This window comes from Dasypus novemcinctus, chromosome 21, assembly GCF_030445035.2.
Source record: "Dasypus novemcinctus isolate mDasNov1 chromosome 21, mDasNov1.1.hap2, whole genome shotgun sequence".
Lineage (NCBI taxonomy): Eukaryota > Metazoa > Chordata > Mammalia > Cingulata > Dasypodidae > Dasypus > Dasypus novemcinctus.
In genome coordinates this window covers 32,989,607-33,007,030 of record NC_080693.1, presented here as the reverse complement: position 1 = coordinate 33,007,030, position 17,424 = coordinate 32,989,607, and the positions used below count along the sequence as shown (strand labels likewise).

The following is a 17,424-nucleotide window of genomic DNA, read 5'->3' as shown; positions in this document are numbered from 1 at the left end:
TGTTGCTGGGCAAGTCCTTGGCCCTCCTGCCCCACCTCCGTCAGAGTCGAACTGCATGCTGTCTTGCTTCTGGCAGAAGATCCCTTGTAAATTTTTTTTTTCAAGATTTATTTTTTATTTATTTCTCTCCCCTTCCCGCACCCCCCCACCCCCAGTTATCTGTTCTCTGTGTCCATTTGTTGTGTGTTCTTCTGTGACCGCTTCTGTCCTTATCAGCGGCACTGGGAATCTGTGTTTCTTTTTGTTGTATCATCTTGCTGTGTCAGCTTTCCATGTGTGTGGCGACATTCGTGGGCAGGCTGCACTTTCTTTCGTGCTGGGCGGCTCTCCTTACAGGGTACACTCCTTGCGCGTGGGGCTCCCCTGTGTGGGGACAGCCCTGAGCGGGGACACCCTTGCGTGGCACGGCACTCCTTGAGCACATCAGCACTGCGCATGGGCCAGCTCCACACAGGTCAAGGAGGCCCAGGGTTTGAACCGCGGACCTCCCATGTGGTAGACGGATGCCCTATCCATTGGGCCAAGTCCGCTTCCCCTTGTAAATAGTAACATGTGAGGGTTGTGCTGGGCCCAGCGTGGCACATTCTGCTGGTGCTCCGGTCGCCGGGTCAGATACTGCCTGCAAGGTGCTCTTGCAGTTGAGGACCGTGCAGGATCCATTTCTGATCTGAAATCTGGAAGGGCTCTCATTGGGAGTGTTCCCATGTGAGTGCTCCCTATGTGCCAAGGATGGTTCTCAGCACGTTGGATGTAGGCTCTGTCCTCACAGTGACCCCAGGAGGAAGGTACCTGTTGAAGAGCGCGAGGCCCGAGGAGGCAGAGCAGATCCCAGAGCCTGTGCTCTTACTGCCTTACTTGGCTCCCTGCCTCGTGCGGTGGAGGATTTGGGGTGGCCAGAACACAGTGGTCCCCCCAGGAAGGATGAGGAGGTAGTGGTTGCTTTGTGTTCAACCTGAGAGGAGCATAGCGTGCCCCCCTTTATCCTGGGACCTGTCCTTCTAGCCAACAGCACTTGGAATAATAGGTTAAGATGGAAGGACAGACTGCTGCCAACTGGTGGGGTGTGTGGTGAAAGTCCAGCTGCTGATGAAGATGGACATCTCTTGAATAAAGAAATAAAGAAGTAGCATATCAGTCCTCTCTTACAAGCAACAAAGTGGTTTATGTTGTAAAGGAAACACCGTAATACGATATCTGGCAAGAGAATTGAGGTTCGTAATAAGAAGTCCCCACACCACCAGGCTGAGAATAACTGGCTTTTCTATGGAGATTGTCTCTTTGCCTGGTCACTGTATCTGGTGGCCAATGCCACCCAAATTGGTACAAGACCCAAGAAATTTCCCCTCCACCAGAATGGGAGTCAAGTGGACATAAGGAGGAAGGGTTATAATGTTTTCTACTTAAGGACAAGGGAAAATAGCAGTATTTTCTTTAATCATCACCACCACCATCATTGTCATCGTCATTTCTACCAATTACTGAACACTTATGTACCAGGCAGTGCTCCAAGTATCATGCATATATTAATCCAGGTCTCATAACAACAGTATATTGTTATTGCTGTCTATATAAAACAGTATTGCTATCATCCTTATTTTACTGATGAGGAAACCGAGGCTATGGGAGTGACGTAACTTGCCCAAGGTCACCCGGCTCGTATGCAGTAGCTGGGATTAGAACCTGGGCACTCTGGCTCCAAGACACACTCTTGGGTACTGCCTATACCGTTCTGCCCTGCTAGAAAGAATTCACTAAAGACTGGGCTGACCCATGAGGAGCAAACTCAGCCATAAGCCGTTTCTTGTGGTCGGCTCTATTTGGAATGAAAGTGGTGTATGGAGGATGTTTGAAACGGTCAATGGATATGGTTTCACGTATGGAGCCATTCCTAGCATATTAACTAAATTCGGATGGAACCAGTCTTTCTTCTTGCCCTCTTTGCCCCTTTTCCCTGGCTCTTGTCCTGGTCTGCCTTACATTATACCCAGACATACGCAGCTGTGGCTCCGCTTCTAAACCGTAATGTTCCTAATGGCAGGGACTGTGTCTCTTCAACTTCATTGCCCCTGCGGCACCTCGAATAGGGTGTTGTACGTAATACACGCTAATAAAGCTTTGTTGGATTGCCCAGTCCAGCTAGGTCAGCTGTAAATCGGTTAGAAAAGCTTGCTGCACTGAGAGTAGATTTAGAGAAGTGAAGAATAAATGGTTAATGTCCTTTCTAGCCAGTCCGTATTTTTTTCTTTTAATAGTCTGGAGTGGCAGAAGGAGGGTCCACAGTTTCTTTAACGCCCGGTGCCTTCGTCTGCAGGAAGAGGAGAGGACCAGTGATTTTCTAAACCTCACACTCGTGTGATCTCTGGGGCTTAGGTCCACTCTTAGAATCAGCTAGAGTAGAGGGAAGATTGTTCGTCCAGGATTGTCATTGCAGATCCACTAAGAGAGCTTTGATTTCTCACAAGCTGGTGATGGTTCAGATCGGTCTGACCCGGTCCAGCCCCATCGTCTCCTTGGTGGCACGTGCAGGCCTGTTCGCGTACCAGCTCAGGACAGATGGGGCGGATGAGGGATAAGGGGTCAAAGGCACTCTTGAGAAAGGCAGAAGAGCTCTGCTTCCACGAGCACTTGTTTGAGGTCCTTTATTCTGCCATTTGAAGAACATTCTGGCCCACCCTGGGCCCCCAGGTATCCCAGAACAAGTGTTGGTCATAAGGAATCCCTTTAAACAGCTGCATGTGAGTGCTTGGCTGAGAATCTGGGCTGATTCTGCCACAAGCTTCCCCTCTCCCTTCTGTTCGTTCATTACCCTGCTTGTTCACCCATCATTTATTGAACACACAACCTGGCCTCGGCCAAGAGCTATAACAGGCTGTGAAAATGTCAGTTACAGGCCAGATCACACACCAGCAATCATACCTTGGAGGCAAGGGTATCAGAGATTTGGTCTCAGCTCTGGGGGTATGAGGACAAGAAATGCTCGAGCATTTCGAAGATGGTGCTGGGATAATAACAACGATAATAATAGATGTTGATAATAGCAGCTAGCACTTAGATAGTACTTAATCTGTGCCAGGCTCCTTTCTTTTTTTTTTTTTTTTAAAGATTTATTTATTTATTTAATTTCCCCCCCTCCCCTGGTTGTCTGTTCTTGGTGTCTATTTGCTGCGTCTTGTTTCTTTGTCCGCTTCTGTTGTCGTCAGCGGCACGGGAAGTGTGGGCGGCGCCATTCCTGGGCAGGCTGTTCTTTCTTTTCACGCTGGGTGGCTCTCCTCACGGGCGCACTCCTTGCGCGTGGGGCTCCCCCACGCGGGGGACACCCTTGCGTGGCACGGCACTCCTTGCGCGCATCAGCACTGCGCATGGCCAGCTCCACACGGGTCAAGGAGGCCCGGGGTTTGAACCGCGGACCTCCCATATGGTAGACAGACGCCCTAACCACTGGGCCAAAGTCCGTTTCCCTGCCAGGCTCCTTTCTAATCTTCCCAGCAGTCCAGTGAATTTTAGGCCTATGGATGAGGAGACTGAGAGAGAGTTTTAGGTATCTGCCGGAGGTCGTCCAACAGGAGGGGGCTGGAGCAGAGATACAGCTGGGCAGTTACTCCAGGCCTTATGCTTAGCTAACCTCCCGTGTATACACTGCCTTGACATTGGAGGGTGGGACGAGGGGAATTTTTGCCCAGGCTGTGTGTGTAATAATGGGCTTTACTCGTGTTTGGTTAGAAAGGGTGGGGGCACTTTAAGGATCTGTTTTCAAATGCTGCGGACGGGAAGGATGGTGTGGCCAGTGGTTGGCCTTAGGCGGAAGGGCCGGGGCAAAGAAGTTTTCCTGAGAAGCTCTGGCTGACCCAAGGAGCTTGCTGATTAATCCCACATCTGTTTAGCTTTGACCTGATCCCACGGATTTGCAGCAGCTGTTGAGAAATAAGCGCTTAGCCCCCAGTCAAGTGCAAGACGAAGTCTCCTGAACGAGAGGCAGGTTCTGTGTCGCTCTCCAGAGCTGGGACTTTGCGGAAATCGTGAGGTTGCGCTTTCCTGTGGCATCCGAGGGTGCTGACTGATTTGCCCGGTGTTTTGGATTAACTCGGCTGTGTGTTTTGCCTTTTACAGTTTCCCAGATCCCAGTCCTGTCCCTTTTGATATTTTGCGTCATTGTTTTGTGCGTCCACTGAAAACGCGTCTCTGGCTGGCATCCTGGGATGATAGCGCTGACCACACTCTGGAATCGTTAACCAGAACCAGCTGCCAGGGCCTCGGAATGGGAACTTCTAAGTCACTCGAATAGCCCATTTTGTCATCCTTTTCGTTCAGCCGAGTTTTCCCGTTGTCTCCTCTTTTTTTCTCTTTCATCTCTGTCACCTTGCTTCTGGATTTGATGGGCTAATCATAAACATTCGGATTTCTAGGCATTAGGATTTTGCTATGCCATGTTGTCCTGGCGTTACGTGGCCTTTGGACAGCTGTGAGAGGCGGTGGCTCAGCAAGTTGAGATGTCATCAGAATGAACTTTGGGTGGATGTTTTGGCAGGAGAGATACTGGAGAGAGAATGAGAACATTTGGAAGCAAAAGCCTTTTGGTCTTTCCAAACTGCAGCAGATGCAGCTCTTTTTAAATGCTTGTTTCAAGTCGCCGTTGGCTCTTTGCTCACCCGATGGCCAGTGGAATGTGAACTCTCGCTCCAGTCCCATCTGTGGGTTCACAGGCTGCTAGGGAGGGATGTGGCAGAGCCGCCTGACTCAGCTGCCGCTCCCGCTCCACACTCTTTTATACCAGACTGTGCCGTATTTTGTGAAAGCTTTAGTCGTCCAGGCCAGAAGGCGAGGAAACGAAGTGGGAATTCCTGTTGGACTCAGATGCAGGGTCAGAGATTTTTTTAAGTTAAAAGATAAGCAAGGTCCACAGAGTCAGAGTTGAAAAAAAAAATCCAGATGCTCCTTTTAAAAATCTGGAAATCCAAAAGGAGGAAAAAGAAGAGAGAGGACTGAAAAATGGCAGAGACCATACTGGCCAAAAACTATGTTGTGTTTTAGAGAAAGTGTTTATGGCAAAGATACCACTTGCTACAGAAGGAAATCCTGTTCTCTGAATAGTTTTATCTTCAGCCTACAAATGATGTTGATTGATTACCTTTGAAATAGAGGTAACAGGAACATGAATTTTGAAGAAGATGCTGACAAGACAAGGGGGAAATAAGCATAAAAAGATCCAAATATTAATGATGTGCTCCGTGTGTGCAGTGCTTTAGCCTCCACGCACATCTCACGAAAGTCTGGTCATCCTGTGACATGGGTAGAGCCGTTCCAAGGGAGGGGGCCTGGCCTGCTCAGAGTCTGATGTACCAGGTCACCTGCTGATGCCGCCTTGGTGGCAGGGCCGGGGGGAAAGCCAGCTGCCCTGGAGCCTGCTTTCTTTCTACACTACCGTGCTTCCTCCCAAGAAGGAGCTTTAAGATGACGAGGAAGCACTTACGGTCCCGACTCTTACTCTGTGTTATAGCATAGTAACAGGAAGAAGGTGAGCTCACTTTCTGAGGGTGGATCTATATATATTTGGGGACATGTGTGTGTGTATATATATACACACACATATGTATGTGTAGTTATACATGTGTGTGTATTTGAGTGTAGTTAACTCTCAGTCCTGGGCGCTTCTGATACTCCCTTTTGTGAAGGTGAAGGGATGACTTGGAGACCACAGATGGTAATAAGTTCTGAATGAGTTTAGGACCATAGTGGCAGTACAGTTTTTTAATACACTCTTCACTATTATATCATTTTAATTTTAGGCAAATGTTGATGTTATAAAATATTTTCAAGGCAGGAATAAAGATAGCAAAATTACAACTCTCCTTTTGAATCAGAGTCAAGACACACAATACACTAAAATGCACTTTTTGGAAAAAGATTTATTTATTTATTTTTATTTATTTATTTATTTATTTCTCTCCCCTTCCCCCCCCCAACCCTGGTTGTCTGTTCTCTGTGTCTATTTGCTGTTCTTCTTTGTCCGCTTCTGCTGTTGTCAGCAGCACAGGAATCTGTGTCTTTTTTTGTTGCGTCATCTTGTTGTGTCAGCTCTCTGTGTGTGCAGCACCATTCCTGGGCAGGCTGCACTTTCCTTCGCGCTGGGCGGCTCTCCTTATGGGGTGCACTCCTTGCGCATGGGGCTCCCCTACGTGGGGGATACCCCTGCGTGGCAGGGCACTCCTTGCGCGCATCAGCACTGTGCGTGGGCCAGCTCCACATGGGTCAAGGAGGTCCGGGGTTTGAACCGCGGACCTCCCATGTGGTAGACAGATGCCCTAACCACTGGGCCGTGTCCATCGCCCTAAAATGCACTCTTAACACAGGCATCCCTTATCTGGGGTCCAGAGACTTGGGGATCAGACAGATTCATTAAGAGGCTTCAAGGGATTCGTGAACCCTGTAAAATTATGCACAGGAATTTTTTGTGTATATGCATTTCTCTGGGGAAAGAATCCATGGCTTTTATCCTCAAAAGTGTCTGTGACCCAAAAATAGTTATGAAACCACTGTTTTAAAAGGCCTTTTAAAAAACCTTTAGTGGACTTTCGACATCACACACACTCGATAAAGGTACAGAGGCAAATCTTTTTGATCATTTATTTAAGTGCAAGCATTTCTCATTTCCAGGCAGCATAAGAGAATCATCAAAGTGGGCCTATGTGACTTCTCTACTGTAAGGTTCACTTTCTGATTCAGATATCAAAATTGACATGGTTGGAATGATTATTCCTGTGCCTAAAGCACTATTTCAGAGCACAGAAAAAGTCAGCCTCCCTCAGATCATTTTTCAAACCTATTTACAATCCTGATACCATAACCTGAGAAAGATAGCCCACTGCGTGTCTTTAGACCCAGCTCTCTGATGAATGATAGAAAGTTCCTGAGTAAAGCACTGCCATACCAAGTCAGACCATGCCGTGTTAGCCTGTAGAAGGATCAGCTTCCTAGCATCAGATATGGGTCTAGAAGCAGAATGTTTTCCCACTAAACCAGTGGGCCTGACAAGGAGTGGATAAAATGTAAGCCAAGATCTCCTGTCCTCCTGAAGCCTGATGGGAAAGGAGAGGGAGGGTCCTTAGGTAGAGAGGGAAGATTAGATGACTCCTCCCCCAGGAGAGCTCTGAGAGAGCAGATAGGGGTATTTGTGGTGGTTTGGGGCAGGGCAGGGGAAGGTGTTAGAGTGGAGTCCTTCTGCTTGTAGGAGGGGCCCAGAAGAAGTTGAGTTCCTCCTTATCTGGCAAAAGGCTGACAGAACATCTTTACTTGGTCAGCTGCGGATGGCCCTGAGCCACACTGGGTGACCAAGCAAGCAGAGGCTAAGCTGCCCAGGTGCTGGAACCCCAACATTGCTTTAACAGGATCTAGCCAAAAGCCCATCTCATGTTTACATCTCAGTGTAATAGGGGTGTCTACCTTCACGCTGCTCTATTGTAATCAGGTAGCTTCTGCCAGCTTTATAGTTAAGGCTCCAGGCTACAGTTTAAGGTACAGTCTAGCCATCCAAAGAGCAAGTCTCATTACAAGGTACCTTCTGCTTGTGGAAATTCAAAGCCCTGGGGAAGATGACCCTAGCGATCCTGTAACAATATGTGAGGAGGGGGGATTTCTTCTAAGAAGGTAAGGAGAGTGTCTTAGTTTGCCTCAGGGCTGCTGATGCAAAGTACCAGAAATGGGTTGGCTTTTATAATGGGGGTTTTATTTAGGGTAAAGGCTTACAGTTCTGAGGCCAAGACATGTCCAAGTCAGAGCACCATCAGAGATGCTTTCTCACCAAAGTCAGCTACTGGTGACCCTGGGGTCCTGCCACGTGGTGAAGCCAGATGGCAGCTGATCTCTGCTGAGGTCCCTGCCTTCCCCTCCAGAACCCACTGTCTCCCAGAGCTCGCTGCAGGTACCCGGGCACGGGGCTTGTCTCTCTCCGGGCCTCCTCTCAGTCTCGGCGGCTCTGCTTTCTTCCCGGGTTCAGCTGTGGACTGTCAGCCTTGAGCTACTCCGTGGGCCCAGCCTCCGGGGGGCTTTGTGGTTAAGCTCTGGCTGCCAGCGGTCCTCGAGTCCTCTCTCACACGGCAGGGTCAGAAGCGGTGGCTTCCTTTCTCTGGGTCTTTCTCTGCCTGTCTTCATTTATATACCTGTCCCAAACCAATCACTAATCTATCATATTTGACAGTAAAATATTAGATATCTCCATTTTAGTCAGGTAGAAGATAAGGATACTTGCTACCTATATTGTTCTAGAAGTTCTGGCCAATATTCAAATAGTTCTATAAGATAATGGAAGTAAATGGTATACTGTTGAGAAGATAGAGTCTTTTTTTTGCTAATAGCAAAACCCAAGTGATTCAAGTAAAAAACCACTTTTAAAATGAAATGAGCTGTTTTTACAAATCTATCTCTCCATTTGTGACCTAGATGCCATCATCTTGCCTATTCCAGGACTTTGTTCTTACAGTATATTCCCTTTCTTCAATTTTTTTTCTTCTCTCTGTTGGATTATCCCCATCAGCAGACAAACATGTAATAGTTTCTTCCATCTTTAAAATATCTCCCTCTGAGCACATCATATGTGTTTCCAGCTACCACCCCATTTCTCTGCTCCCTTTACAGCAAAACTCTTAAAGAGAATTGTCTCTAGTCACTGCCTCAGCCCCCTTATGTGCCATTTTCTCTCTCTTTTTATAATCTTTCTTCTTTTTCTCATCTTCATCTGGGTGTTTCACGTGTTGGCAAGAGGGCTTAAATTTGACTGGTTCCCAGGCCCACTTCAGGCTCATGTGCTGGACAGAGATGTGCCTCCTCCTGTCCCACCTCCACTCCAGGCCATCTTTTGACTCCACGGCTTCCCTGACTCCCCTCTCTACTGTCAAGGTCATGCATGATCTTGTTTAATTACACATTTAATGGTCTATTGTTTTTAAAGATTTTATTTATTATTTCTCCCCCCTCCCTCTATTGTCTCTTCCCTGTGTCCATTCACTATGTGTTCTTCTGTCTGCTTGTATTCTCATTAGGCGGCTCTGGGAACTGATCCTGGGACCTTCTGGAGTAGGAGAGAGGTGATAGTTCTCTTGTGCCACTTCAGTTCCCTGATCTGCTGCATCTCTTATTATCTCTCCTCTGTTCTCTTTTTGTTGTATCATCTTGCTGCACCAGCTCTCTGCGTGGGCCAGCACTCCTGCATGGGGCAGCACTCTGCACAGGCCAGCTTGCCTTTACCAGGAGGCCCCAGAAATCGAACCCTGGACCTCCTATAAGGTAGACGGGAGCCCTATTGCTTGAGCCACATCTGCTTCCCTAAGGGTCTGTTCTTGGTCTTCATCTTACTCAAAATGCTGCAGCATTTGACCCAGTTGCTTACACCTTCCTCTTCACAACACCTTCTTCACCTGCCTTTTGGGTCACCCGGGTCTCTTCGCTTCCCTTCTCCCTCACTTGTCACTCCTTCTCAGTCTCAAGGGCTGGAGATCCTGCTCTGTCGCGGCATCTCTTCCATAGCCGCGGCCTCTTCTTGGCCAACCTCATCCAGGCCCCTGACCTTGAGGACGTGTAATCACTGACGTCCCTGCTTGACTTCTCAAGCTCCCGCCTCCCCACAGAGTCTAGATTTTCAAGTCCAGGGGCCTCCTTGCATGTCTAATAGGCACCTCAGCCTTGATGTGTCCAATCTTGATTTTTCCCTCTCAGACTTGTTCCCCCTCCCTTGCTTTCCATCTTGGTTAATGGGACTCAGAACACTGTTGTGCTCAAGCCCCCAGACCAAGGTCCATCCCTGATCTTTCTCTTCCCTTACTCCCCTTCCGACATCCAGTCTGTCTACATACTCTGTTGACTCTGTCTTCAAAACCTGTCACATCCTCACTCTCTGCTGCCTACAGCCGAGTCCCTGCCGCCCCCACCTCCTGCCTGGGCTGATAGCAGGCACCTCTCTAATTGGTCTCCCGCCTTGTCCTTGTCCTTCCCCACTGACCTTTAACGGGAATCAGATCATACCACCCCCCACCCCCCACTTAAAGCCCCTAGGGGCTTCCTATTATACTTAGAATAAAATTCCAGGGTGAGCCCACCGTCCGCAGGGCCTGACAGACCCAGGCCCGAGGGCCCCTCGCTCTCCCTGGCTCCCCCGCCCCAGCCTTCGTGAGCACAGCCTCCCGGCTCGGCCTCGGCACGGGCTCCCCCCATGTGCAGGTGGCAGGCGCCATCTCATTACTGAGGTCTGTGCTCAAAGGTCCTTTCCTCAGATGCGCCTTTCAAGACGACTCTCTCGAAAATGGGTACCCCCCCGTGCCTTCGCTCTTACTGCGCTGTGCCTTCTTTCTATTACTTACACGTATCTGAAATTCTTTACATTCTCACCCACTGCCTGTGTTCCCCATGAGGGCAGGGACTCCTCCGACTGCCACACACATAGCCACGCTGCCTTGCTCTTCCCCGAATCTGTTTAGAACATAGCCGATGTGTGTTTGTATCCTGTCTAAACATCAGTGAGTAAAAGAGAACAACAAAAATGAGGTGTCATTTTTTTCCTATCAAATTAAAATCAAAGATGTTAGTGATAGTATTGGTGAATGTTCTAGGAAATGGGCGCTCTCATCTGCCGCTCGTGGAAGTAGAAAGTGGTCTCAGCTTTCCTAACTGTTGAGTCAGGGGTGATTTTTATCTCAATTTTTGTGTTTTGCTCTGTTTCCCCATTTTTTCTAATAGTTACTTATTAAACCAGGGGAAAAAAACAACCAACACAATCATCTTGTTCTTTCTTTCTTTTAAATTAACCTGGCTGGGTCCTTGCACCAGCAGAGTTGCGAGGGCAATCTCGGTGGCCGCAGGGTCAGGCTCTTGTTCAAACTCCCCTCTTAACATGTTTAAACTGAGTCCCGGATCGGGTTTCTCTGGAATGATGCCATAGTGGTCATTGAGAAACGAATGTGCAGAGTCATTCTTTTTCGGAGGTCCCAGCTGGCTTTCTGAGCCCACAGGAAGCACGGGGCTGGGAAAACATGCAGCGCTGAGGCGGGACCCACCCAGTTTAAGGTGGGGTCCCACAGCCCTTCCTGCCAAAACGCAGGTCCCCACACACGGGGAGCCTAGCGTTTCTTGGCAGATAGCCTGGTCCACTCCCTCATTGCTTGGGGTGGAATTAAAAGCAGTAATCATAACCACGCGTGCCTTTCCCTCTGCTGTGTGGGGCTGGAGTTCTGGTGCCCACTTCCCTGGACGTGCTCCTGCTCTTCTGTGCCAGGGCCCGGGTGGAGGGAGGGAGGGAGGGCCAGCCCTGCCGTCTGGGCCCTGGAGTGGAGGCGCCAGCCGAGCGGCCTAACCATTGGGCCGCACTGCCGTTTCCTTCTCTCTTCCTTTTCTGGAGGTGCATTGGTAGTTAGACATGTCATTTAATTGTGTAGCTTTTTAGGCTTGGCGGTTAAGTTCAGAGCACCGAAGAGGCCCCTGAAATGGGTTTTATGGTGGTGGCAGTGAGCAAAGGTGCCTGCCATCCTCAGGTCCTAGCCCAGGGGCTGCTGCTGTCACATTTTTTCGGCCTCATGCCTCCTAGACCCTGGCCCTCTGGCACTTGCACGGTCAACCTTAGGAACCTGCCAGTAGACTGCGGGCTGTTTCGAGTGGCGCCGAGAGCCGAGGGTTGGGGCTGGCTCAGCCTGTTGCTCCCCTCGTGTTTGGCAGGCTGAACGGCACACGTGTAATGACTGCAGATAGTCCAAGTTCAGAGGTGGGGGGACTGGATGAGCAGGGTGGACGTCACTTCCTGGTCTTCTGTTAGACACTCTCACCCCTTCTCCCTTGGGGCTAAGGAGACCCCACGGAGCAGGGGAGCAACTGGCTGCCGTGCCCGCAGACAGGAGTCGGGTGGGAAAGCACTGCTGAGCAGCTTCCCTTCTTCCTTCCTCACCTGGCTGTGCTCTCTGTGGGCTAAAAATGCATAATCCATCTTGGTGCTTTTTAAAGAAATTGTCCATGGGAGAGGCAGGAGAGGCCAGCTTCAGTGGGACTTGGGGTCCCCTGCACCCTTACAGAGGGGCAAGTGGGACTACCCATCAGGCCTGAGGGCCTCAAAAGAACTCTACAGTTAATCTGGTTTGGACCTAACCACCTTTCTTTTTTACCTGTCTTTTAACAGCTGAAGCTTTGGAACAAATACCGCATTTCCAACATTCCATCGCTCATATTCCTAGATGCCACCACAGGGAAGGTCGTGTGCAGGAATGGGCTGCTGGTGATCCGCGATGACCCAGAAGGTACCACCTGGGCACGCCCTCCCTGTGTTCTTTTTACCCAGCTCCACCTCCCATCCCCTGTCGACGCTCGTCCCCTTCAGCCAAGAGAGTACAGATGAAGTGTATGCAAGTGGGTTTACGTGGCTAGAAGATATTCTTGTCTTGCTGAAATTACAGTATTCCCTCAGTCATGGTTAAGGTTTTTAAAAGGATCCGAATGACCCCTGAGGAACTATGATTCATGGGCTGAAGGGGAGGGAATCTGAAAAAGGCAGTTCCACATTGAGGTCTGAAGAAGCTGTTAGGAAGCAGCTGAGAGCCCAGGTACTGCCTTCTAATGCTTTTTCAATGGCAGCTGTCGCTTACCAGTTACAGGCTGGCAAGTATGGGTTTTTTTTCCCCCTGAGTAAATACTGCTGCGACAAAGCCGGCAGTCTCCGCGAGGCTCTCCTTACCCTGCCGCCTGCGGCCTCACTGCCCGGCTGGACCACCGGCTCGACCACTGGCTCGTGTCACCCTGCTCCGGCCGTTCGAGATCTGTGGCTGCTTTCCCCCTCGCCCTGGAGTCAGGAAAGGGTTGAAAGATCTCTCCTTCACCGTTGATCCAGTTAGAGGATTCAACCATGGTCAAAAATTTCCCTAGTGAAAATGTCACCTGTTTCAAAGACTTGCTCTCCGTAAAAGACCAGGACTTGAGAAGAGCCAAGTCTTTATCTTCTCAAATTTAAGCACGCACACAACCCTTCTCTGAAGCTTGTTAAAAATAATGCAGATTCCCTTGCCCCCCATCCCCAGAGATTTTGGATTCAGTTGTTTCAGGATGGGCTCAGCTTTTTTTTAAAAAAAGCAAATCCCCTTTTATTGAAAAAAGTAAAATGTATATGAAAATGAATACAAAATTCTGCAAAATGACACATGGGTTAATACAATTTTTGTCTTATCATTTTCATCATGTCTGTTGAAGCTGATGGCAGAATTTTCCACTTGTGCTCATTTGAGGGCTTCAGCCTATGAATTTAGAATCTGTTCTTTATTTTTTCAGACATCTCTTAGTAATTCATTTGGATTATCCAGAGAGATTTTATAGCAATTACATTTCTAATCCCCCAAAGTTACTAGCAAAAATGGTCTGATGAATCAGTTAATCCTATCAGACCAGCTGCATTTTTAGCCAAGCAGTGCTGCACCCAGGTCTCCCCAGCAATTTTGGAGACTTGGACCACCCTGTGAGAAAACACTGCTCTCTTGAGCTGGGAGCATTTTATTTACTCTTCCTGCCTAAGGCTTAAGTGTCTTCACAAAGTTGATCATCTGGGTTGGGTAGATTTTTACTCTGTCCTTTCATTAACCTTAAATTCTCACTTAGTTCCCTGAACCCCAGCTCGGACTGACTGAATCAGAATCTCTGGGGATGGGACCCAGGCATCATCTTTTTAAGTTTCCCAGTGATTCTAAAATGCAGTCCAAGTTGAGAACCACTGATTCTAGGGTTGCATTGAATAAACTCATGACTAAGAGCTGATTGATTCTTAGACCTGGACCCTCAGCGGAACTACCTGAGGAGATTGTTTTGTTTTAAACATACACCTTCAGCCTTGTTCTTGGGTCCTGAGTCTCAGGTGTGACCTGGGCATCGGTACTTTTCAGAAGTTCCCCAGGAGGTAGACCCTGTGATCATCCAGGTTTGGGAAGCATTGCCCTGAGAGGGTAAGGAGGGCTCGGCCAGGCGTGGGTTCTGTTTTAGCTGCAGAGCCTATGGATGTGTTAACAAATGTTGTTGGATGATAAAGTTGTCGTGCTTTGCAGCTCCGAGGCCTCCTGATCAGAGGCCATCATGACGTGTCTTAACATTCCTGTTGTCTGTTTCAGGTCTGGAATTCCCCTGGGGACCTAAACCCTTCCGGGAAGTCATTGCTGGGCCTTTGCTTAGAAATAACGGGCAGTCCCTGGAGAGCAGCAGCCTGGAAGGTTCTCACGTGGGTGTCTACTTCTCTGCACACTGGGTGAGTGTTTGGGCCTTCCTTAGTCTGGAAGCTGTCCTGTCACCACCAAGACTCAGCTCAGGCAGGGATGCGTGGCCCAGGGCTGGCGTGGTAGCCTTCTCCTGTGCCTGATGCTTTAGGGGCATGCAATAAGTGTTTATTATTATAAATGATAAGGGCGGCAAGAAATGACTTCTTTCAAATGGTCTAAAAGGATATTTCTCCTAACCCCTTCTGATGAGGCTTCCAGTGGTCCCTAAAGGGCTTCTTCATCTTAGCTGCTGCCTGCTGCCAAGCATGCGGTATGGGGAGCCTGGGCTGGGTGCTTGCCGCCAAGAGGGAAAGCTTGTTCCCACTCTTTTATAAACTGGGTTTTGCTGTCACTGAAGTGTCGTTTACCTGACAGCTGATGGTAGGCAGCCGGGAAGTGGGAAGAAGCAGGTATGCCATTGCTCTTGTCTTTCAGTGCCCTCCCTGCCGAAGCCTCACCCGGGTCCTGGTGGAGTCCTACCGGAAGATCAAGGAAGCAGGCCAGAAATTTGAGATCATCTTTGTTAGTGCAGACAGGTAATGTGTGCCGGTGACGGTGGCGGTGGTGGTGTCCCTTTTCTGTGGGTGGTTGACATCCTTTTATTTCTTCTTCATTTTTTACTTCTTTATTGTAGGGCTTGGAGGTGGGGATTGGGGAAGACATACCTTGGATTATTGACACTTTTTCCCCCCAGATATAGTCATGTAATTGAAGGGAAGCTGAGAAAAACCTGTTTTTGCTTTAAATACTGGGGTATGTTCCAGTTCAGGCCTGGGTCATTTGGGATCAGGACTTTTTTCTGATTTGCTCACCTTTTTGAATTGCAATAAAAGGATGTGGAGGTGGGAGGATGGAAAAGAGCCAGAGATTAATGGACTAGGACGTGGTTTTGGTCTGGGTGTACGATCATGTGCTTTGTCTGGGGGCCATTTGAATGCACATGGATAAGGAGTCACAAAAATAAGAAGGGCAGAAATCCTTCCTGGAGTGTGTTGGTTCCTTTAGCCTCACTTTCCCTGATTTTTGCCCTCTCTCTGGCTTTGCTAATCAGAACTCCAGCCCCAGTTCAGACTGGGTCACCAGGGGCTTCTGCCTCTTAAGTTCCTGTCCACAGCGGTTCTCTAAGGTGAGGGCATTTTGTACCTTGCTGGGTCTTCAGCATCCGTGGGACCCCGTGTTCGTGGCCCTGTGGTCCCCTCCCCTGCTCCAGGCTGGAGTAATCACTTGTTTAAAGCTTTTAAAACACCACTCTCTTGGGGTATAATTGACCATAAAATGCATGTATTTTAGGTATACAGTTCAAGGAGTTTTTATCAATATACGCAAGTATAACTATTACCACAGCGAAATACAGAACATTTATTTCCATCACTTTCCATCACTCAGAGGGTTCCTTGTGCTCCTTCTCATCCAGCCCCCAATCCAAACCCCAGTCCTGGGCAATCCTGATCTGCTTTCTATCACTAAATTAGATTTGTCTTTCCTAGAGTTTCTTATAAATAGAATCATATGGCTTAAAGGTGTGGTCCTATATAAAAAAATGGGAATTTAGACTCTAAGCTTTATATCCTTGTTAAATTTCCTGAACTTGATAACTGCACTTAAGGTGGTGACATAAGTGAATATCCTTGTTCTCAGGAAATGTACATGGAAGTATTAAGTGTTCAAGGAGCATAATGTGTACAACCTACTCTCAAATGTTTAGAAGATAGATGTGTAGATGATGAGAATGAAATGGCAAATGTGGCAAAATGTTAAAAGTTGGTTGATCTGGGGATCTGGGGTGGGCGTATGTTGGAGTTCACTGTATGGATTTATATTATTTTTGCAACTGTCCGGTAAGTTTGAAATTATTTCAGAATAAATGTTTAAAATTAAAAAAAATAATAAACTTATTAGTCAGCCAAAGGGCTGCTGATGCAAAGTACCAGAAATCTGTTGGCTTTTTAAAGGGTATTTACTTGAGGTAAAACTTAGAGTTACAAGGCCCTGACGAGTCCAACTCAGGGTACCGTGAGAGGTACTTTCTCACCAAAGTCTGTTGCCACGTGTTGAAGCAAGATGGTGGGCAATGTTTGAGAGGGTTCAGCCTTCCTCTTCCTCTTAAGGTTTCATGGGCCCAGCTTCTTCTCATCTCAGCTGTGGGCTGGAGGGCTCGTTTCTTTCCAGGCCTTCTCAGCTGCTCAAGGCTCTTTCTCTTCAGCTATCAGGTGAACTGCTCAACTCTCCTCGGGGTCCCAGGATCAAAACTAACCAGGTTCTCTCTTCTTCGGTGTATCTTCTTCTGTGTGTCTTCTTGAGTGAGTTTCCATCTATACAGCCCACCAAGGGGGCAGAGAGTCACACCCTACTGATCAAATAAAAATCAAAGCCCTAATCAATCTTGATGTAATCAAGAAAACGTAAAACCTTTGAGTCAAATACAAATCAATACACCCAGAGGAACAGACCAGTGTACAAATGTAATCTCTGTTTTTGGAATTCATAAATAATCTCACACTGTCACAGTGGTCCTGCTCATGTCATTGTTACCGGCACAGGTCAGAAGTATCACGGGCAATGTAGCATCACTGTGTTTATCTAGACCCCTTTTAAAAGGCACTGAGGGAAACGGATTTGGCTCAACTGATAGAGCATCCACCTACCATATGGGACGTCCACAGTTCAAACCCAGGGCCTCCCGACCCGTGTGATGAGCTGGCCCATGCGCAGCACTGATATGCGCAAGGAGTGTCATGCCACACAGGGGTGTCCCCTGCGTAGGGGAGCCCCACCCTCAAGGAGTGCGCCCCCACAAGGAAAGCCGCCCTGCGTGAAAAAAGCACAGCCTGCCCAGGAGTGGCGCCGCACCCGTAGAGAACTGACGCAGTGAGATGACACAACAAAAAGAGACACAGATTCCTGATACCTCTGACAAGAATGCAGGCGGACACAGAAGAACACAACAGCAAATGGACACAGAGAGCAGGCAACGGGGGCGGGGGAAGAGGAGAGAAATAAATAAAAAATAAATCTTAAAAAGAAAAAAGGAAGTGAGACCTGTCTGTGTTGAAAACTGAGAAGTCTGGCGTGAGTTCACTTGGTTTGTCGGGAAGTGGGCCATTGAAATGGCCTGGCACTTTATGGTTTGGGATCCACCTGTCGTGCGGAAGCATCTGCTTCCTGG

The 17,424-nt window shown here is 48.4% G+C and overlaps 1 protein-coding gene across 1 annotated transcript in view; it reads left to right on the top strand.

Annotated features, from left to right (window-relative positions):
• NXN (nucleoredoxin) overlaps window positions 1-17,424 on the top strand; it is a 168,384-nt gene that overhangs the window by 126,764 nt on the left and 24,196 nt on the right. Inside the window, exons 2-4 of the mRNA XM_004483797.5 lie at window positions 12,149-12,266; window positions 14,115-14,248; window positions 14,694-14,794. Of these exons, the coding sequence (XP_004483854.1) occupies window positions 12,149-12,266; window positions 14,115-14,248; window positions 14,694-14,794 (353 nt within the window). The remainder of the gene's footprint in view (window positions 1-12,148; window positions 12,267-14,114; window positions 14,249-14,693; window positions 14,795-17,424) is intronic.